This window comes from Sinocyclocheilus rhinocerous, unplaced genomic scaffold (assembly GCF_001515625.1).
Source record: "Sinocyclocheilus rhinocerous isolate Xijiao unplaced genomic scaffold, SAMN03320098_v1.1 scaffold402, whole genome shotgun sequence".
NCBI lineage: Eukaryota > Metazoa > Chordata > Actinopteri > Cypriniformes > Cyprinidae > Sinocyclocheilus > Sinocyclocheilus rhinocerous.
The window spans coordinates 857,679-880,666 of NW_015626336.1; the positions used below are offsets into that span (position 1 = coordinate 857,679).

General features: G+C 36.1%; 2 protein-coding genes across 2 annotated transcripts in view; one reads left to right on the plus strand and one right to left on the minus strand.

Moving 5' to 3' along the window:
* Positions 1-2,581, plus strand: part of LOC107711343 (disintegrin and metalloproteinase domain-containing protein 12-like) — a 116,677-nt gene extending 114,096 nt beyond the window's left edge. The window contains exons 17-19 of the mRNA XM_016516332.1: positions 111-309; positions 1,427-1,504; positions 2,489-2,581. Of these exons, the coding sequence (XP_016371818.1) occupies positions 111-309; positions 1,427-1,504; positions 2,489-2,503 (292 nt within the window). The 3' untranslated portion in view covers positions 2,504-2,581. The remainder of the gene's footprint in view (positions 1-110; positions 310-1,426; positions 1,505-2,488) is intronic.
* A 12,735-nt stretch (positions 2,582-15,316) lies between these two features.
* On the minus strand, positions 15,317-21,091 carry LOC107711391 (fibronectin type 3 and ankyrin repeat domains 1 protein-like). Its single transcript, XM_016516383.1, has 11 exons — positions 21,079-21,091; positions 20,698-20,872; positions 20,145-20,269; positions 19,644-19,725; positions 18,713-18,787; positions 18,178-18,243; positions 17,729-17,894; positions 17,511-17,651; positions 16,521-16,598; positions 16,015-16,059; positions 15,317-15,924 (listed from the first exon to the last, which is right to left on the minus strand). Exons 1-11 carry the CDS (start codon positions 21,089-21,091, stop codon positions 15,892-15,894), a joined length of 999 nt encoding a protein of 332 aa, XP_016371869.1. The 3' UTR covers positions 15,317-15,891.
* Between the last annotated feature and the right edge of the window lie 1,897 nt (positions 21,092-22,988).

Consider the following 22,988-nt stretch of genomic DNA (forward strand, 5'->3'; position numbering starts at 1 on the left):
TATATATATATACACTTTTTTGCTTATATTATCTTGTAATATATTTAATATTTTTTATCAATTAATTTTAAAAATTGCCATTTAAATTGTTTGCTCCTGTTGTTTTCCAGAGATGCTAAATGTGGGAAGATCCAGTGTCAGGGCGGAGCCAATCGGCCAGTGATTGGCACCAATGCCGTCTCCATAGAAACCAATATCCCGCTCCAGGAAGGAGGCCGTATCCTCTGCCGCGGGACTCATGTGTACCTGGGAGACGACATGCCGGATCCGGGCCTCGTGCTCACCGGCACCAAGTGTGGAGAAAACATGGTAAAGAGAGTAAATGAAGAGAAGATTACCACCGCTTATTAAATGTAACTCTTGTTCAGATTACGTTCATGTAGATCCACAACATCAGGGTTGCAGAATGTGTTAAATTGTGTTGCTATGTGGTTTCTAGGGTATTCTGAATGAAACTAGAGCTTATGTGTGGATTATATTTAACTGATGCTTTTTTGTTAACTATATAGTGACTTTAGTCTTCCTTTGGGATGTTCTCAAAGCCAAAAATGATTCATAAATAAAGTATATTATTATTATTATTATTACTGTTATTATCTTAATGGATAGCTATAGGTTTGTCTTTTCTAATAATTATGATAAATATTTATTTGAATATTATTTATTTGCTCCCTAGAATTGATTCAGGAGCGTTTTTACCTTTGGATTTTTTCATACATTTTAAATAAATAAATAACATTTACTCTATATATACATTTAAAGGCAATTTTTTGTAGCTCAAAGACTGGCATATTATTTACTAACTACATGTATTCTAGTTAAATGTGCTGAAATTGTGCCAAACGTCACATTTCTATGTCAATTAGGCTCATTATAGGTTTACTAAATTCATATTTATATGTAAAACTCAGCATTATTTTCCTGATATGCCTAGAATACTGTATTATGAAACATGTCAAACGTCACAAATGTCATAGAGTTTACACTGTTGGCATTTTGCCTCAATCCATAGTTTATTTCTGGCCCTGCTCTGACATCATTATAATTCATTTATATATCAAAATCAATAGAAGTCGTTGGTGCCATGCAAAAGCAAAATGCAATAACTGCATGTTTAGTCAAAATTGAGTCGTGAATGAAATCAGGCTTGTTAACTAAGGAAAGAATGGCCTCATTGGCCTCAAGAATGGTCACATCCTGACATAATTGGAAATAACCCTGACATCATAGTATTAATAAAATGAAGTTATAAAGCAGTAAATGTGTGTGACACTGAATTGCATGTGACACATTCACAGTATGAGACACTTTTCCACCCTGTTTAGATGGATCATGTCAGTATGTTTGGGTGGAGTTGAGCTGTCAATCATCACTGACTGACAGAACTAAATAACGTCTCTCTGTGTGTGTGTGTGTGTGTGTGTAGATGTGTATAAACAGACAGTGTCAGAACATCAGTGTGCTCGGGGTTCACGACTGTTCGACCAAGTGCAGCAGACACGGGGTGAGTATATATCTGACTGTCTTTACCGTTTCACTCAGAAATATATCTGAATGGTTGGTGGACAGGATTTCACGTTGGCTTTAAGCAGCATCCATCTGAACATATAATGGGACAGTTTCATCTCCATAGACCTACATACAGTATCAGCTCCAGAAGCCCATACAGTGTAGAAATGTTCTTGATAAGATGAGGAATCTGAATCTAATGTGACACTCATGTCAGGATTATCATAATTACACGATGACAGCTCGTCTTCATGTCCTCAGTCTCATAAATGATTCATTTCTATGGCTGCACTCATAATGCCAAACTGGGCTTAGTGTGATTTCTTTTAATTATGATGGCAAAGTGCATGACTACATGATTAATTCAAGTCAAATTCTTATGTAGAGCGCGCATTCTTTTAAAGCAGCTTTACAGAAAATCATGATGTTAATTTTAGAGTATTGTAACTGATTTGATATGTTGGATACTGAATAATTTCCTGCCTATATTTCTGTATCATGTTTTCATTTGTAAAATGAAAGTATTTTATTTCCATTTAGCAATTAAATTGAGTTTACTAAGGTCATCCCAAAATATAAAGACAAATTATTTTAAATATAAATATAAAATAAAATATAAAAAACTTAATAATTCCTTATTTTTTATTATTAAAAAAAAAAAATTATTGAGATATTGGGATGAAATATGACTGTGTTTTTTTTAGATTCACCTCACTAGTAAACCCTCAATTTAATTGCTAAATGGAAATTTTATGATAATTAGGCACATTTTGGCTCCCAATTCTCATTAACACTAATTAATCATGATTTTAATCAGTGTTTTGTCATGTTTTCCTGTAAAGCACATCTAAATATCTTTAAAAAATGAGACCAACAGGTATTAAACATGTATCCGTGATTATTATTATACTGCACTTCAACAGCATCTACTCAATTCACCAATGTGTGTGTGTGTGTGTGTGTGTTTCTGTTCATGCAGACAGCAGCAGTGTGACGGTGGGCATCCTGGTGGCGTTTCTGTGTCTGCTGTGTGTTGGAATAATCGCGTGCATTAAGAGAAAAACTCTGCTCAGTCTGTTCTTCAGCAATAAGAAGAACACCATTGAAAAACTGAGGTACTAAACCTGCACAGCTGAAATAGACAATCAATTTGAAGGTGCACTAAGCCATGCTGTACAGTTCACCACACAAAGTCATAATTCGTTTTTTCATGACCATTTTGCTGCATATCTGACCCGCAGAATTAAACCGACTGTTTTTGCTACAGTATCGAAAATGCAATATGTAAATGAGTTGTGTTGTGATTGGCTGACCTCTGTGTGTTGCCATAGTTCACAGTGTTAATCAGAGCAAGGAGATTCCTAAATTCTGAATATGCAATGATATATTGATATGTGGGTTCATCTGCACTTGATTGTGATGCCATAAACGTGCAGTCTGTGAACGGCTTAACTTTGATAATGTTTCATTGGATGTATTTTATTTCCATTTAGAACTTACTGAGGAGGTGAATCTTAAGAGGAAAATTATTTTCATCCCAAATATCTAAAGAAAAAAATTAAGAAATTGTTTTAAATCAAAGAAAATTAAACTTATTTTAGGACCATTAATATTTTTTGGCATTGTGACAATGATTACGCTTGATTATAATTAAGCATGTTTAACCCCCTAATTCTCATTATACTGCAAATTAATCATGTTTTTAATCAGAATGTTTGTCTTGTTTTCCAGTAAAGAACATCTAAATGTTCTTAAAGTGAGAGCAATTTACTTGAAGCAAAACTGCATAAAAGAAACTAGTAGTTTCAAAAATTAAAATAATTACTTTATCCCAGCTAACAAAAATATGTTCTAAGAACATTTTGCTAACATTCCCATTGTTATGTAAACATTATTTCATGTTTTAAAAGCCTTTTTTCTTGATTATGTGACTGTTAAGGCAACATTGCATTGCTTCTTGGTTATGTGACTGTTAAGGGAACATTGCATTTGATATTTTTGCAAAAATTATGGGAATGTTACTTTTGAATGTTCTTTGAACATTCTGGAACATGTAACATTTTAAATTATGTTAGACGAATGTCCAACTACAAGGTTTCAGAACTTTATTAAGCATTTTGAGAACATTATTAAAGACCAGATAAAGTTACTGCAAGATGTTACTGAGAATGTTTGTTCATAACTTTGAGAGAACCTTGCTAGAATGTGAATGTCTGAGGAGGTTCCTTTTTAGATAAGATGTTGGTAAAACTGCACATCATTATTGCGATATCCTACATTGGGTTCTGTATTTGTGCTTTGCTGCAGGTCTGTGGGACCCAACAGACTGAACAGTCCAGCACACACACTCTCATTCGCTCACACACACACTGGGACTCAAACACACTCCACGTACAGAACGTCTCCTCAACGTCAGACTTCAGCTTTACCACAAAGTGCCAGCATATATAAGGTGTGTGTCATCCCTCAGTTACATATTGCATGCATATGCGCACACACATGCATTGAGAGAGACACAAGCATATGCATATTTCATATTTGTGCATAAACTTGCATGCATATGCGTGTCGCTTCACTATTTTATTTCTTTTCTGAGTGACAGTTGCTGTCCATCTCTCACTCAAGAGGTTTGTTTAATAAAAAGCACAGGAAAGACAAAGTGAGCGTTCCGCGTTTGAAACCTGCCCTTTAGTTGTCAGACCACACGAGCTCTCACAAATTGTTGGAAAATCAGTAGAGACGCCTGTCAGCCAGATGGATTGTGGATGCATTTGTGATCTCAAGGCTGTTGTTGAGTAAAGCAGTTCAGATCTGTGATTAGAGGATGTGCAAAGTACCATGACTGACCCCTGTGGTGCACCGGATAGCCTGCGCTGTGAGAGACTGTGAGAGCGAGAGAGACTGTTCAAAAGTTTTTGAATTTTTGAATGTCTCTTGTGTTCACCAAGGCTGCATTTATGTGATCAGAAAAACAGAAAAAATTTGAAATATTATTACAATTTAAAATAGCTGTTTTCTATGTGAATATGTTAAAATGTAATTTATTCCTGTGATGCAAAAGCTGAATTTTCAGCATCATTACTCCGGTCTTCAGTGTCACATGATCATTCAGAAATCATTCTAATATGCTGATTTGCTGCTCAAGAAATAGTTCAATGTTGAAAACAGTTGTGCCGCTTCATATTTTTATCGAAACAGTGATATGTTTTGTTTTGAATATGTTAAAATGTAATTTATTCCTGTGATGCAAAAGCTGAATTTTCAGCATCATTACTCCGGTCTTCAGTGTCACATGATCATTCAGAAATCATTCTAATATGCTGATTTGCTGCTCAAGAAATAGTTCAATGTTGAAAACAGTTGTGCCGCTTCATATTTTTATCGAAACAGTGATATGTTTTGTTTTCAGGATACTTTGATGAATAAAAGTAAAGAAAAACAGCATTTATTTGAAATAGAAATCTTTTGTAACATTATAAATGTCTTTAGTGCCACTTTTGATCAATTTAATGCATCCTTGCTGCATGAAAGTATAATTTCTTTTTAAAAATATATATATATTACTGACCCCAAAATGTTGAATCATTTTGTAATTATTTTCTCACCCTCATGTCGTTCCAAACCTGTATGACCTTTCTTCTATGGGACACAAAATAAGATAGTATGAAGAAATGTTCACACTGCTCTTTAACATATTATGAAAACAGTAGCAGAAACACCATAAAAATATCATCTATAGAGTATAGTATAATAAGTACTATATTCTGAAGCTTTTAGAAAGTGGCTGAAATTTAAGTAGTTTTTCAAAGATAATTTTACATGTAGCATTCAAATCTTGTTTCCACTTCACTTCATTTCATGCTTTTTTGTTTCAAAGAAAATACAGGTTTGAGCAACTTAAAGGTGAGTTAATATATATTTTTTTAGTGAAATGTTCCTTTAAGAGCGGCTGCAGTATCTGGTCCTCATAATGTGTGACGGTAACAGGATAGATAGAGGATGTAGGTCTGTTTGATGTTAGGCACGGTGAGGTTATACAGACACACACACACACACTGTTTCTGTCTCTCGTCTCTTTTTGTTCTTGTCACATCTGGCTGCAGGTCAAGAGCTCAAAACAGCTCTGATGTGTGAGTGTGTGCTCATATGAGACTCATTTGTATCATTTAAAAAGGATAGCTCAGCCAAAAATGAGTCCTCATCTACTCAGCTGTATGTTGATCCACACCTGTATGACTTTCTCTTTTTCTGTGGAACACAAAAGGAAACGTTATGCAGAATGTTCAAGCTGCTCTTTCTCATACTGAATGGTGCTCTCATGCTCCAAAAATGACATTAAACTCAATAAATACACTATAAAAATAGACCATATGACTCGTCCACTATATTCCAGATCTTCTAAAGCCACTGTAGTATCTCAGTTGTATGAGTGATGTTATTGCTAAATAAAAAAAACCATTTAAATTAAAATAAAGCTAATAAAATAAAAATGTTAGATGGAAAAACCTAATCTTAAAAAAACAAATTAGACATGTTGCCATAGCCAATAAGTGAAATTAATTGAATTGAAGTACTAAAATAACTCAAATAAATATAAATTAAAGTGAAATAGAAATATTATAAAACTAACAAAAGCACATAGCTAAATTACTAATTTTTTCAAATAAAAATGAAAACTGAAACTATATAAATAAAAACTAAAACAAAATACTAAAAATGACTCAAATAAGTGACTATCTGATGATTTGTTTTTTTTAGTTTAACAGCATCATTCACATTCATTATATGTTAAAGCAGCTTGAACATTCTGCCTAACATCTCATTTTGTGTTTCACGAAAAAAAGAGAGTCAAACTATTTTTAAGTGATATGAGGGTGAATAAATGACAGAAATGATAAATTTTGTGTGAACTCTGCTTTATTGCTTTGTGCATCCTGCATATTAAATGTTTATTGAAATATTCATTGTCAGTCAAACATGATCTTTACCTGTGTCTCTGTAGCCCCAGTCTCCTCTCCAGACGGTGGACTCTGTGGTCCTGTCTCATGGTCTCCGCCGGCTGCCCCCGTGCCCTCCGGTCCACCTCTCTCACCCGCTGCCGCTGGCACTTGGCCTTCCGCTGACACCACCACACATACACTCGTCTCCACCCAGAGCCCCTCCACCAGCACTCACACACACATACACATCCGCTCCAGCAGCGGGAACGGCCGGCCGCAGCCTGGCCTGCCAGAACGTCTGCAAGATCGCCATGGTGAGTGGAATTATGCCAGTGCTGCAGAAGTTGCATATATAAAACAAGACTGGGTGTTTTGAGTGGTAGCTTGGGCATTGGTAGGGTGTTCTGGGTGGTTGTTAGATGAATAATAGGGTGTTTTGGGTGATTGTTAGGGTGCTAGGTAGTTACAAGATTGTTATGGGTGGTTTTTGGTGATTGCTAGGTGGTTCTGGCTGGTTGCTATGTGTTGTTAGGGTGTTCCTGCTGATTGCTAGGTGGATGGTAGGGTGTTCTGGGTGGTTGCTAGGTTAATGGTTGGGTGTTTTGGGTGGTTGTTAGGGTGTTAGGTAGTTGCTAGCTAGTTATGGGTGGTTCTTGGTGATTTCTAGGTGGTTGTGGATGGTTGCTAGATGTTGCTCAGGTGTTCCTGGTGGTTGCTAGGTGGACGGTAGTGTGTTCTGGGTGGTTGCTAGGTTAATGGTTGGGTGTTTTGGGTGGTTGTTAGGGTGTTAGGTAGTTGCTATTTTGTTATGGGTGGTTCTTGGTGATTTCTAGGTGGTTGTGGATGGTTGCTAGATGTTGCTCAGGTGTTCCTGGTGGTTGCTAGGTGGACGGTAGCAGAAGTTGCATAAAACAAGACTGGGTGTTTTGAGTGGTAGCTTGGGCATTGGTAGGGTGTTCTGGGTGGTTGTTAGATGAATAATAGGGTGTTTTGGGTGATTGTTAGGGTGCTAGGTAGTTGCAAGATTGTTATGGGTGGTTTTTGGTGATTGCTAGGTGGTTCTGGCTGGTTGTTAGGGTGTTCCTGCTGGTTGCTAGGTGGATGGTAGGGTGTTCTGGGTGGTTGCTAGGTTAATGGTTGGGTGTTTTGGGTGGTTGTTAGGGTGTTAGGTAGTTGCTATTTTGTTATGGGTGGTTCTTGGTGATTTCTAGGTGGTTGTGGATGGTTGCTAGATGTTGCTCAGGTGTTCCTGGTGGTTGCTAGGTGGACGGTAGTGTGTTCTGGGTGGTTGCTAGGTTAATGGTTGGGTGTTTTGGGTGGTTGTTAGGGTGTTAGGTAGTTGCTATTTTGTTATGGGTGGTTCTTGGTGATTTCTAGGTGGTTGTGGATGGTTGCTAGATGTTGCTCAGGTGTTCCTGGTGGTTGCTAGGTGGACGGTAGTGTGTTCTGGGTGGTTGCTAGGTGAATGGCAGGGTGTTTTGGTGGTTATTAGGGTGTTAGGAAGTTGCTAGTTTGTTATGGGTGTTCTGGGTGGTTGCTAGGTGGATGGTAGGGTGTTTTGGGTGGTTGTTAGGGTGTTAGGTAGTTGAAAGTTCGTTATGGGTGGTTCTTGGTGATTGTTAGATGGTTGCTAGGGTGCTCCTGGTAGTTGCTTGGTGGATAGTAGGGTGTTTTAGGTGGTTGTTAGGATGCTAGGGTGTTCTGTGAGGTTGCTAGAGTGTTCTGGGTGGTTGCAAGGGTACTGTAAGTTGGGTTCTAGCATGTTCTAGGTGGTACTGTGTGGTTGCTATGGTATTGATAGGTGTTCTGGGTTGTTGCTATGGTGTTCTGTTTGGTTTCTATGGTGTCGTTAGGTGTTGCAAGGGTGTACTGGGTGGTACTGGGTCATTGGGGTGGCTTTTAGGTGGTTGCTAGGGTGTTATGGGTGGTTGTTAGAACGTTGTTAGGTGGTTGCTAGGGTGTTGTGGGTGATTGCTAGGGCATTTGTTAGGTGGCTGCTAGGGTGTTCCATATGGTTGTTAGGGTGTTAGATAGTTGCTGGAGTGTTGTGGGTGGTTCTGGCTGATCGCTAGGGTGTTCTAGGTGGTTCCTTGTTTGTTGTTTTGTGGTTGCTAAAGTGTTCTGGGAGGGTATTAGGGCATTTTAAGGTGTTTGCTAGGGTGTTCTGTATTAGGGCTGTCAAAATGACTGAAAAACTAAATTCGAATTTTCTACTTAAATTATCAAAATTCGAATTATATTCGAATTTAAAAGGCATAATTTCAGTTGGGGGAAAAAAAGCTTTTGGCTCTCTCCTGATGCCACTAGAGGGCGCATCGCGCAAAATATTATGCACGTTTCTTCAAAGCGTAATAAAATAACACGACTATCTTTGAAAAAAAAAAGTGCATAATGTTTAAAAAAATGTTTATAAACCATATATAATTAATAAAGTTGCTTAAACAATTAGAAAAAAAAACAGCACCATGCATGTATAGTTTAATACAAAAGGACCTAAAACCAATCACAAAGAGTAGGCTACTTTTCAAAACATGAGATACAGTGGGATGGGGGAAAACCGCCATAAAGTCTTGGCTGCCTGATGGCTGACGCAGACCTAAAATGTGGATTTTTATATTCGACGAATATTCTAAATTCGAAAAAAAAATTGACAGCCCTATTCTGTATGTTTATCTCTAGATTTGTCATCGGCCGTCTGCCTCAGACAGATTGACATACTCGATTTCAAAATCCATTGCTGTGTCTTATAGGTCATTGCTCGGCTTATGTTCAATGAAATATGGAAAGAAATCATATTTTGAATTCTAAACCCACTTTCTACTCTTCTGACACAATATCTTGGAATTATGTTCATTTTGGGGGTTTCCTCAGTGTGTATTGATACATGCAATTAATTTGATTAATTCAGCTCTTCAAAACTTTCTGCTGGGGAAGCGTTAGCGAGGAGACACATGAGAGTCCCTCCATTCGAGCTTTCTCAAGACCTTTTAATCAGCCACAAAAACAACGAGCCTCTGTCATCAGCAATCATGCAACGCTTGAGATATGAGCAGTTCAGTGCAATGCAGCTCTATATTAAAATGTAAAGGACAGAGGGATGCGAGCTGTGAAATCATGTTTGGATCTCTGTGGAGATGAGAGAGAATGAGGAGCAGATGGAGAGCAGGTAGCAGGTTATAATTACCTCCTAGTCAGCGTGTAGATTTGGAACATATGAACGTGTCACATGACCCCTGGAGAGAGTCGCCATGGCAGCAGTGAAGCCGCATACAGCACAAAACTCATGCAGCAACGTTAAATAAGCTTGTACTGCCCTCTGGTGGATAAAAGAAAGGAACTAGTATTTATCAAGAGTTGGTCAGTGACCCAAAAATGAAAGGTCTGTCAGTATTAACCCTTATTGTTGAACCCTGCATAATTTTTCTTTCCATGCAACACAAAAGTATTGAAAATTGGCTGTCAAAAGTTCCAAAAATGTACTATAAATGTACACACAACATGTGCTGTTGCTGTAGGTTGCTAAAATTCCTTAGGAGAAATAAAAATAGACAATAGACAAACAGTTGATTACATACAGTAGAGTATAGAGCTATAAAAAAATTCATGTGAACAGCAGCTCAGACCATTTGATGAGAACCGTTTAAGTTCAAATTGACTGGATTGCAGACGTTAGTATCTTAAGAAGTTTGAACAAAAATTGAAACCAATAATGGTTCCACAAAGAACCTTTCAGTGAACAGTTATTAAAAGAACCATTTTTTTTCTTAGTGCAAAGAACATTTTCAATCATCTTAATTTTACTACTACAAAGAACCTTTTTGTAATGGGAAGTTTCCATAGGTGTTAAGGGTTCTCTATAAAGCCAATAAAGAGCTTTTATTTTTGAGTGTGTAATCCGTTCAGTTCCTCAAATTTCTAACAGGCATTCGAGAAGCCCAGTGCACCCCAGAAGCCTCTTCCCGCAGACCCACTGGGTCGAAACGTCCGGGTGATTCGGAACCCTTCGGCCGTGCGACTTCCAGCGCCCATCCCGACCCCAGCCGCCCCGCGACCCGCTCCGCCTCACCCACAGCCCTGCAGGTACAAATACACCCAAGGAACACCTGCCCAAAGTGTCAAATCATTTAAAGCAATAGTTCACCCAAAAATTTACATTTGCTGAAAATGTAATCACCCTCAAGCCATCTAGGATGTAGATGAGTTTGTTTCTTCATCAGATTTGGAGAAATGTAGCATTGCATCACTTGCTCACCAATGGATGCTCTGCAGTGAATGGGTGCCGTCAGAATGAGAGTCCAAACAGCTGATAAAAACATCACAATAATCCACAAGTAATCCACATCACTCCAGTCCATCAGTTAACATCTTGTGAAGCCAAAAGCTGTGTGTTTATAAGAAACAAATTCATCATCAAGACGTTTAAACTTTAAACCATCGTTTCTGGCAAAATACTATCTATAATCCATAGTAACGCTTCCTCCAGTGCACAGATCAAGCACCGTTTACAAGTCAAAAGAGTCCAAAACCGCTCTAAACAAATATGTGGGTGGATTTTGATATGAGAGACAATAGGAGATAGACTTTTTCACTGGAGGAAGCATTATTATGGACTCATATTTTGGCCAGAAATGATGGTTTGAAGTTAAAAAAAAATCTTATTGATGGATTTTTTTTGTTACATACAAAGCTTTTGGCTTCTCCAGATGTTAACTGATGGACTGGAGTGGTGTGGATTACTTGTGGATTATTGTGATGTTTTTATCAGCTGTTTGGACTCTCATTCTGATGGCACCCATTCACTGCAGAGCATCCATTGGTGAGCAAGTGATGGAATGCTACATTTCTACAAATCAGTTTCGATAAGGAAACAAACACATTTACATGAGGATGACTAAATTGTCATTTTTGGGAGAACTATTCCTTTAAGACGATGGATGCTTTTTTGATTAACTTATTACCGGACTTGCAGGCCTCCTCCTAAACAGCCGCCCACCCTGCCGAAGCCTCACTTCACAGCCGGAGTGAAGTTCAGCAGCTGAGAGCCGGACAGAAGGGATCTCGTCCCTGGAGACGCTCGCTTTTTGCACTATGAACCTCTGCGGGACACGTGGTGATGCGAGGGGTGACCTTTGACCCCAGCGGTGCTCTCCCTCTAAACGGTGCTATGAGTCCAAGCTCAGGTACATGTCACGTGTTATTTATGTCGGTTACGAGCGTATTTATTTGAGCACAGTGCACTGTGGTTGACACTTTCTCAATCGTAGCAATCGGTGGTTCGCCCCCACTTTTACCTGATTGTCCTTTTGTTGTTGCTATTGTTGTTGTTTTTGACATTTTTCGACTGTGTACCAGCAGATAAAGACGAGACGTGTTATCTGTGAACACGAACCACATCATGTGGATGCTAAACTGGTTTGTAAACCAGATTTAAATGGAAACGTGAATTGGGAGTTGATGGTTCTGTGTCTGTGATGTCATTTGGTATATGAAAAGGGCTTTTTAACAATTTCATTTGATTTAATGGCCATTTTTATTAGTTTCAGACATACATGATTAAACCTGAATTACAGTTGCAGTGATGCTTAAGGGATGTTGAAAAAACCTATATAAAAATAATCTCACGATAACATGTCCAGGTCACATTTTATCCCAGATTAAAGGGAACAAAATAAATAAAATTTTGCATAAAGTAAAATAGGCATTTTTCGGCTAAAAAAATAATAGGTGTTTTTTTAAATTCTTAATTTTTTAAAGGTATCTTGTTTTTAATTCTAAAACAATTAAGCGCCCCCACTTTTACCTGATTGTCCTTTTGTTGTTGCTATTGTTGTTGTTTTTGACATTTTTCGACTGTGTACCAGCAGATAAAGACGAAACGTGTTATCTGTGAACACAAACCACATCATGTGGATGCTAAACTGGTTTGTAAACCAGATTTAAATGGAAACGTGAATTGGGAGTTGATGGTTCTGTGTCTGTGATGTCATTTGGTATATGAAAAGGGCTTTTTAACAATTTCATTTGATTTAATGGCCATTTTTATTAGTTTCAGACATACATGATTAAACCTGAATTACAGTTGCAGTGATGCTTAAGGGATGTTGAAAAAACCTATATAAAAATAATCTCACGATAACATGTCCAGGTCACATTTTATCCCAGATTAAAGGGAACAAAATAAATAAAATTTTGCATAAAGTAAAATAGGCATTTTTCGGCTAAAAAAATAATAGGTGTTTTTTTAAATTCTTAATTTTTTTAAGGTATCTTGTTTTTAATTCTAAGACAATTAAGCTTATTTCCCCCTGATATTTTAATTATTCGAATACATCTGAATATTTAGCTTTTTTAAAAATGTTAAATATTAGGCTATCTATGATGATTCTCATTACTGAAGTAATTTTTAGTATAGTAACAAAAATATTTTAAAATGTAATGAAAATGAAATAAAATGAAATTGTATTTATATAGCACAAATAAAAACAACAGTAGTTGTCCATTGTGCTGTACAAAAAAGACAAAGGATGAATATAAAAAAAAAAGGCCGAAAGAATAAAAAGACCGCAAAGCACTGATAAAGGGAGTTAACATAAAAACCCCCCAAAAATGTGACTTTTAAAAATCAAAGACCGATGTAAGCCTGAGCGAAAAGTTAAGTTTTGAACTTTGAACTTTGATTTAAATTCAGTGGAAATTAATCTTATAGATAGAGGGAGACTATTCCACAATTTTGGACCAGCAACAGAAAAAACTCTGTCACCCCTCGACTTAAGTTTAGATCTCGGAACCTAAAAATCTCATGAGAATCATCATAGATAATAATTAGAATTTTAAAACAAAACAAAAAAAATATTCAGGCATGTTACAGTTATTTGTTTGTATGTAAAACACACAAAAAAATAAGCAGCAAAGCAAATACTATTGAAAATATTACAATTTAAATGATATATTATTTATTTTTACTTTGCATTAATGGGAATTTGAGTGGAAAATGTGTTTAATTTTTGTCATAGAAATCTTAATGTTAAAACTAAGCTTCAGTTTCTTTTTCAGTCTCTGAATTTATTTTTGCTAACAAACAAATTCATTCATTTAAAAATCATCCAGTCAGGATTATTTTCATTACTGTATTGCAGTAATGAGAAATTAGAAAATGTGTTTACAATATCACAATGCAATCAGTCTTCAAAACAGGCTTTCTTACTACTTTTTGATTTTGAGGTGAAATATGACCTGGACATGCAACACAGCGTGTACAATACTGTGCAGCTGAATAATGTTCTGAATTCACTCCATTTCACATGTCTAAATAAGTCTTGTTTCTCTCTTTTTTTTTTTGTGAGTATGAAAACATTTGCAACAAATGATATGCACCAAGTCCAGCTTTTGTTGATTTCAAAGCTGGTAAGGATGATCGACAGACACAGATGTTGTAATGCAGTTGTGTTCCTGTGACCTGTCAGATGTTCAGATAGACGGTTCACTCAGGAGATCCCAGCTTTGAGAAGACCTTTACTGACTGGAAAGATCTGAGAGCCAGAAAGCCAAACCAGGCTCTGATTTCATGGTCATGCAGCCATATTCTCATAGACGTACTTTGAAATAGTTACTGTGGGGAAATGATTAAACTAATTACATGGATTTCCTTTCTTATCGACCCAAATAATGTTGCCACATGGAGCATTAAAAGTGGATTGTGGTTAATAAAAACAGACACATGGATCCTTCTCTGAATAGTCCCATAATCCCTCTGGTGTCCCTCAAACACGCTGCGGTCAGTGGTTTTGAATCACTGGCAAAGGTTCATGGGCGATTTGTCAGGGTAAATGAACACACTGCACTAAAATAATCGGATGTGCACAAAACATTTAAAAATAGAGTTTTTGCAGTGATTATGGTCATGAATTACTGTCAACAGCTGGGTCAAAATGAACAAATTGGGGTAACACTTAAAGCCTTTATATATAATAATGCATTATAAAATTAGTTTTAATGCATTAATTATGCACTGTATGATCTCGAGAATAATTGCAAATACCACAGTTTATAATATTTATACAATTATAATACTTATATTTTCATTGTTACACCTTTAGAAAGTATAATGCATTAAAACACATGACAAACAAACCTTCAAATATTATAATGAATTTAACCTTTGGTTAGTTATTTATGCATTACAGTGAAAATTCTGTATATCTTTATGATGCATTATACATAAAGGCTTTAAGTGTTACTCAAATTAACTTTGGTGAGTAAATATTTTCTGTAACTTACCACTTTGAGGAACTACATAATATAACTACATAACATATGACTAAATTGAATTGTAAGAATGATAGTCTGATGCACAATTATGGAAAAGATTGCAAACATCTTTCACAAATCAAAAACTACCCCTCAAAAGTTTGAAGATTTTATTTTAAATTTTTTGGAAAGAACTCTTTTGTGCACCAAGGCTGCATTTATTTGACCAAAATACAGTAAAAAAACGTAATATTCTGAAATATTATTACAATTTAAAATAACTGTTTTTTATTTTAATATATTTTGTTTAGTCTTCAGTGTCACATCTTTCAGAAATCATTCTAATATGCTGATTTGCTGCTCAAGAAACATTTCTGATTATTATCAGTGTTGAGCCGCTGTTGATTATTTTCAGAATTATTGATGAATAAAAAGTTGAAATAGAAATCTTTGGTAACATAATGTCTTTACTGTCACTTTGGATCAATTGAATGCATCCTTGCTGAATAAAAGTATGAATTTCTCTCAAAAAATAAAATCTTACCGAAAGTTACCCAAAGTTTTGAATGGTAGTGTATTTTAATAAGAAATCATGCAAAATATATATACTTTGCAAATTTGGCTCTCCGTTTGCAGTGTGTATGTAATGTAGTCTTCTCACTTTATTATTTGTTGCCACTGAGCCATTTATGATCTCAAACGTGGGTCTTTTAGGCCTTTATTCTGACACCTTATGAGTGCCATTATATCTCAGTGTTTACATTGTAAATTCATCTTCATTCACTGTATTAGCAAACATCGCGAATGTGTCCCGTTGCCTTTTTTACAGTGTTAAACCACACAGTGCATTACAGTACGCACAGAGACTGTTCAGATCTAGATGCTGACTTGATAAGATGATCACGTGTCTCTAGGTTAACTGCCTTGCTTGTTTTAATCAGTTATTATTTACTATTATTCACTTTGATTCACGTTGTATCCGCACTCAGTAAATCTGCTCCTGTAACGTTCTTTTCATATTTTCTTCAGTGTCACGGGTGTAAACTGCTTTTTTATGATAATTCTTTAATTAATCAAGAAAATGTGAAATAAGATACTGTACGTTGATGTCTGCAGCACACAAATAATGGTCGGCATAAAGGGCAGCGCTAGTAAAGTTGTTTATGAAACCGACGTGTGGTTTGTCTCATTCCTCTCACTTCTTATCCACAAACAGACTGATGATATTCTGAAAGAAAAGACGGAGAAATTTAATCAAAGAGCTAAATACACATTTTGAGATGATTTATGAGCCGTATCAAGATGAAAGGCGTTGTACCTTCCTTTCAAACGCGCGCGCCATTTGCACAGCATTAATGCCAGCCTAAAACACAGAGAAAAAGTCCAGTCAGATTGGTGAAGCCTAAACATGTGCTTTATGATTAAAGAATAAGCCAAGAGGAACTCTTTCATAACTCAGATGTCATTTAAGTATTAACTTTGTCACACGTTTCACCTAAAATTGATTCGGAGAAATAAAAACAGACACAAATGAAATAGTTGTTACCAGAAAACACAATGAATGTGTATAGCAAAGCTCATAGAGCAGATCGTTTGGTCTTTGGAAGAATTTGATGAGAAATAGTTGAAATGTCAGACTTAAGGAAAGAAAAACTCCAAATTAGATCTTTTTCTTGTAAATGGTTTTTTTTCCAGACAAAAAAGCAGCAAATAATGAGCAAATGAAGACTCTGAACTAAGATCTTTTTCAGGAGAAACATCTTAGGAAAAAGTCTCTCCATTTGATGTCACTGCTCTCTGGTTCTGATTATAGGAGATTCTGACCTGGTTCTGAATGTTTGGATCGGCTCCTCTGTCCAGCAGGATTTTAACTAGATGCTCATAATTATTCAGCACAGCCACCTGCAAGATAAACACTCATCACATCCTTCATATGAATGACCTTAATCATTAGATACACAATACATACAAATATATTACTTACATTAAAGCATATAACTTCAAATATAATCTAACATTTTTATATGCTAAATGAAAATTAACATCCAAAAAAATCCCCCATCTAATTGAGGAACCAGGCCTAGCTGTCTCATGGACTGTATTTCTAACTATTATTTTACTGTTAATTATTTATATACTATTCCAAATGTTATTATTATTTTGAATTAGCGTTTAGCTTAAGTAATTTTTTTATGTGCCTTTCTGTTTAGCTTTCATTCATTCTTAATTCAGTTTTGGTTTTAGTAAATTTAGTACTTTAACTTATTTCAGATATTTGCCAAGGCAACATTTTTAATTTCCCCACTGAAAATTTTCATCTAAAATCTAAAAAGATTCTATTCAGTTTAAGTTTTTTATCTAATATTCATAGTTTATTTCAGCTTTATTTTTTAATTTCTGAATTTTTTTTTTTAAGTTTTAGTTTTAGTTAACAACAACACAACAAAATCCAATTATCCAAAAGATTGTTTTTTGTTTGTTTGAGTTTAGATATTATTTTAGATGTTTAGATTTATATATTAACAGCAGGATCCCACTGTGACAACATGCCCTGTTGTATGACCAACAAGTGTTCAGTAAGCTGCATCTTTCTTTCTGGGCAATAATAGTGTTTAATATATATATATAATGCCAACACAGTACACAAGAATAAACCTAGAGTGACAAATATGCACTTGAGTAAAAAGCTTGACAACTAGTCAAGTCAAGTCTGCTCGACTAGTCAGTCCTGACCTCAAGTCTAGTCCTGACCTCCCCTGCTCATTTATTGGTTTATTACATGCTGAGATGTTACAGCACAGTTTGAGTTCTTACCATCAGTGGTGTTTTCCCGTCTCTGTCCTGTACATTAACATCAGCACCAGCTGTGATTAACAGTGAAGCTACAGCTGTGTCTCCGGTCATAACCGATACGATCATGAGGGGCGTCCAGGTGGCGTCGTCACGCACATCGACCTGAGACACAGGAGAACATTATGAGGTGTAAATCAGGTACAACTAAAATCAAACACTGCTGTTCATCATCCTCTGACCTCACACCCGTCCTGCATGAGGTGGTGCAGGACAGGCAGGTGTCCTCCAGCTGCGGCCCAGTGCAGAGCGCAGCAGCCCGATCCGTCCCGAGAGCTCAAGGACGCCCCGCAGCTGCGCAGGAACTGCACCACATCCAGGTGCCCGTGGAAACACGCCAGCATCAGGCTGATTCACCACACACACACACAAGACCAACACGTACACACCATACTATGTAGTTTTATTAGTCTTTATTTATGACCCTAGTTTTTGTTCTTTTAAAATACTGTCTATACAGTTTTTTGTTATTTTAGTTTCAGGTTTAGTTATTTTAGTACCTTAAGATAAACTAAACAAACGTTATTACAAATAACATTTTTTTTTCTTTAGCATTAGTTGATGAAAATGTCCCTGGATCATACCACAAGAGTTCCATAAGAGAGCTGGTAGCACTGGAAGAAAAGCTAACCTGTCTTTGCCACTGTTGGTTTTTTTGTTGACATCTGCACCATGACGGACCAAAAGCTGAACTCCACTAGAAGGCAAAACACATGATAGATAGGCAGACAGACAGACAGATAGATAGTTAGATAGATAGATAGACAGACAGACACACAGACAGACAGACAGATCGATAGTTAGATAGATAGATAGATAGATAGATAGACAGACAGACAGACAGACAGTTAGATAGATAGATAGACAGACAGACAGATAGACAGACAGACAGTTAGATAGATAGATAGATAGACAGACAGACAGACACAGACAGACACAGACAGACAGACAGACAGATAGATAGATAGATAGATAGACAGACACAGACAGACAGACAGACAGATAGATAGTTAGATAGATAGATAGACAGACAGACACACAGACAGACAGATAGATCGATAGTTAGATAGATAGATAGATAGATAGATAGACAGACAGACAGACAGACAGATAGATAGATAGACAGACAGATAGATAGATAGATAGATAGATAGATAGATAGCTACCTAGTAAAGCCCTTCATCACCGCCACCATTAGAGGAGTAAAGTCCAGCTTGTCAGGAACATCCACTGTGACTTTTCTAACAGAACACATCAAATAACATTTTCATTTCTATTTGGTTTAACTTAATGTGAAAATAAATAAATAAATAAATGTATATATAAATATATATATATATATATATATAAATAATAGTTCTCCACATTGAATAACATTTTCCAGCTTTCAATGAAAATTAGATTACCACAGATTTTGGGAGGAGGATAAACACTGCGAGAGAGAGAAAGAGAGAGAGAGAGAGATTAAAAATACTACTAATAAAAATGACTAATCAAATAATCAAAATTGCTAAAACTTTAACTAAAATGAAAATGAACAACATAAAAAAGTATAGTTGTACCTCATTGGTATTTAAAATAACACTGGTGTGAACCCTGATTATTTATTCACATTTATTTGTATAATGCTTTTCAAGATATCTTTTCAAAGAGGCTCTGCAGGAGATTCATGTTTCTACATTACAGTTGAGTAATTTGTTATCAAAGGTGACTGTCAAAGTAATGTCCATATGGCAGAAATGTACAGTTATACAATAATACAAATCATGCAGTTTGTATTCAAGCAGAAACGATGAACACGATTAAGGCATGTTGTGATCATAATTATTAAAATGTAAGGGAAAATTTTAAAATTTAATTCATTTTAGTAAATTGCCAAAAAAAAAAAACAGCTTTGTCACTACAGCAAAAGCACCAGAAATATCTTGGGGGCCTTGTAGCTACAAAGCTTGAGAACTACTTCACTAGAAGTCCTTTGGGATAAAAGTATCTGCCAAATGCATTATGTACAGTAAATGAATGTTTTTTGAATGAAAAAAACACTAACTCATTAACTAAATTGATGCAAATGTTGAATGAAGTCTGATTGAATCTCACATGGACTGCAGCACTCGACAGAGCTCCAGCTCATCACTCCTGAGGACTGCGTTGTGAAGATTCCTCCCGTTCAGAGGCTCCTCTGAGGAACACACACACACACACACACCTTTATTAGATTGATTTACATTTAATTACACTTATTTTCCAACTGAGGGAGTCTGCAAATGTCCCTAAAGAAGGCTTGTCAGATTTAGTTCCCTTTCAGGACAATTTTGTACCTAAACTATACAAAGAGAGACTGTATGCAGGGCTGCCCCCCACCCCCCACTGACTTTCAAACTGCATTACCATAATGTTTATTTTAATATTACATTTGCCCTCATTAAGCATTTATTTACACTACATTTCTAACATAAAAAAATCTGTACTTCACAACAAACTGCGTGCAGCACAAATAATTTGATTATCATAAAATAAAATATCATATACGGTAACTAACTGAATGTGTTGAAGTCGAGTTTTGTCTGTCGTTTGTTTTGTGTCATGTTGTGTCCTTACTTTCTGTAGAAGCAGAGACTGATGGGTAATAGCGCTGCTGACCAGACGGCCACGTGACTTTCAGTCTGAACGTGTAGGTGGTCTTCGGTTCTAGATTCTCCACCGTGAACCGTGTGTTGTACCCTCTAAACAGGCCATAAACATCCAGAAAATACAGCCAGATTTTCACAACTAACCAAGAACTGTTTAACATCTACATGTTATTCTTTTAGGAGACGAAATATGCATTACAAGTCTTCTATCCACCTTATTTTTAACATAAGCGCGGGTCCATTTGTGACTTGAATGTGCGCGGCTTCCGGTCTCATTCGCTTTATTTTCATTTATTATCATAATAAAAACACACGGATTTGTAGCTCAAACTGTTTTACCGTTTACTGCACTTTCAGTTAGCCTATTCCGATTATGCGGCTAATGAATCGGAAGTGATTCGCAAAATAATAATAATAATAATGCTAGCTAGCTTACTTTCGCGTTGCAAAATAAGGTGGATATTGTTCACATCTCCTGTTAAATAATGGATATAAATAGTTTGCTAAGTCGCATAATTCACTTATGTATCTCTTTATATGTGTGTTTTCTGTCGTTCTTCTGTTCCAAGATGAAGCAGGTCCAGTTTTTCGGCGCGTCGGTCCAGTTCGTGTCGTTTTCCCGTGTCCAGACGAGCTCAATGCTGTGATGACTCACCTGTCCTACCGCCAAAACCCCGGACCTCTGCCTCTCACCTGCTGGACAGATCAGCCCTCAGCACTCACCACTAGATGACACCAACAATACCAAAAATGACTGGGACAATGTGCAGTTAGAGAGTTCCTGTTCTGTTTTCTGCCGATTATTCCGTTTAAGGTGTTATAAACATATCTATATTATAAACACCTATAGATTATTAAACTACAAATGAAATACCTAGTAAATAGGATCAGATGCGTATTACCTGCAGGGTCCATTTACAATATGAACTCCGAAATCAATAAATAAATCGATCCAACTGAAGAAGTAATGTTTTGATAGGATGAATCGCTATTGTTGCTATAGCAACGGCTGTCGTATACATGTTAAGTGTGTCGAATGTCATAACTGTCAATTTTTTTGAAACTGAGATGTATACATCATCTGAAAGCTGAATAAATAAGCTTTCCATTGATGTATGGTTTGTTAGGATAGGCTATAGGACAATATTTGGCTCAGATACATCTATTTGAAAATCCGGTATCTGAGGGTGCAAAACAATATTGAGAAAATCGCATTTAAGGTTTTTAGCAATGCATATTACTCATCAAAAATTAATTTTGATATATTTACGGTAGGAAATTTACCAAATATCTTCATGGAACACGATTTTTACTTAATAGAAAGTTACTTTAAAAAAAACACGAATATCTCCATCCTTATTACAAAGATAAAATAAACAGTTAAACACATATCAACTGTATTTTTTGCTGGGCATGTTATCACATTAAAATATGATGACGTTGGAATTTTAGCTCTGTTTTGTTTCGTATATGTGATCACGCGCAGCCCGATGCATTAACTGGATTAACCCATACTCATAATAAAGTATGTATTATGTGCAGTGTTGCCAATTTAGCAATTTTGTTGCTAGATTTAGCAACTTTTCAGACTACCTTAGCAACTTTTTCTTCCAAAAGCACCTATTTTTATCTGGAATATGCCATTGATTTGCCTGGTGTTGAAATGCAAAAAGATGAGACACCTCAGAGAATCTTAAGGAAGTGTGTAAATATAGCATCTGTTTTAACTTCAGCACTCTAATAATGTTTGAGAAGCACTAAAAATAGCCTGGAGAAACATAAGGCCTGGCTGCCATGAACACTTCAGAGTTTGAGAGCTTGATCTTTTTGCTTTGCTTTTAATTGATAAGCTCCTCATTACTATGGAAATCAATATGCTATTGAGCAAAACTGAGGCCTGTCACAGTTGTGTATTGTTGGTAGTTGTTGTATTGTTTTATTATTGTTGCTTTGTGCAAATTAAAGTCTGGCTAATCGTGTGTTTATGCCTAATCAGTTGAGATAGAGGCCTGGTCTACATATCTTGGAATAATTAGCCATAATGAACCCATATTAATGATGTAATTATTATTCATGTCTTGTTGCCAAGCTTGTATTAGACTCAGTTGTATTCAATTTGTCAGTGAATTCTTCCATTCAACATCTAATTCAATTCAGATTCCAGACATTCTAGAAATTGGACATAATAATAGATAAACAATAAACAGTTTTGCCAGTGTCTGCACATGATATGAGTTTCAGAGCTGCAGTTTTGTAGTCATGTGGCTTGATCATGAAGTCTTAAATCTGTGCAACCATTGTGTTGAATCCTGTGAACAAATAGTGTGCATTCAGCTGATGATGGTGTGTTCAGTCAAGGCAACCTTTTGCCTCTGCTTTCATTTGTATATCATTTGAGTTTTGCAATTGTAAAAGAAAAGAAAATGCTTTTAGAAAATAAGAAATAATACATTTATTTAGTTTTACACTAAGTTTGGAATGAAGGGTCATGGAGTTGCATGACAGGAATAAATGACATTGTACAAAATATCCATATAGAAAAGCTTGTAATAATATTTCATAAAAAATGTTTCTGTATTTTGATCAAATAAATGCAGCCTTGGCGAGCATGAGACTACTTTCAAAAACATTAAAAAGTCATAATAGTTATTCCAAATGTTGACTGGTAGTGTAGGGTAAACAAGTGACAAAAATCTGCCAACAGAACAGATCAAAATATTTTTCTTCTCAATATATAAATATCTTTAAATAATATCTTAATACCTTACGCAATTTTGCAATTCAAGAATGTCAGGATACTGGAAAACAAGTA

What these genes read in the sequence shown, in the direction of transcription:
- LOC107711391 (XM_016516383.1), bottom strand. An exon ending in AGTCTCTGCTTCTACAGAAA is followed by an intron (nt 19,726 to 20,144) that starts GTAAGGACACAA and finishes TGTGTTCCTCAG; the next exon opens with AGGAGCCTCTGAACGGGAGG. An exon ending in ACGGGAAAACACCACTGATG is followed by an intron (nt 16,599 to 17,510) that starts GTAAGAACTCAA and finishes TTTATCTTGCAG; the next exon opens with GTGGCTGTGCTGAATAATTA.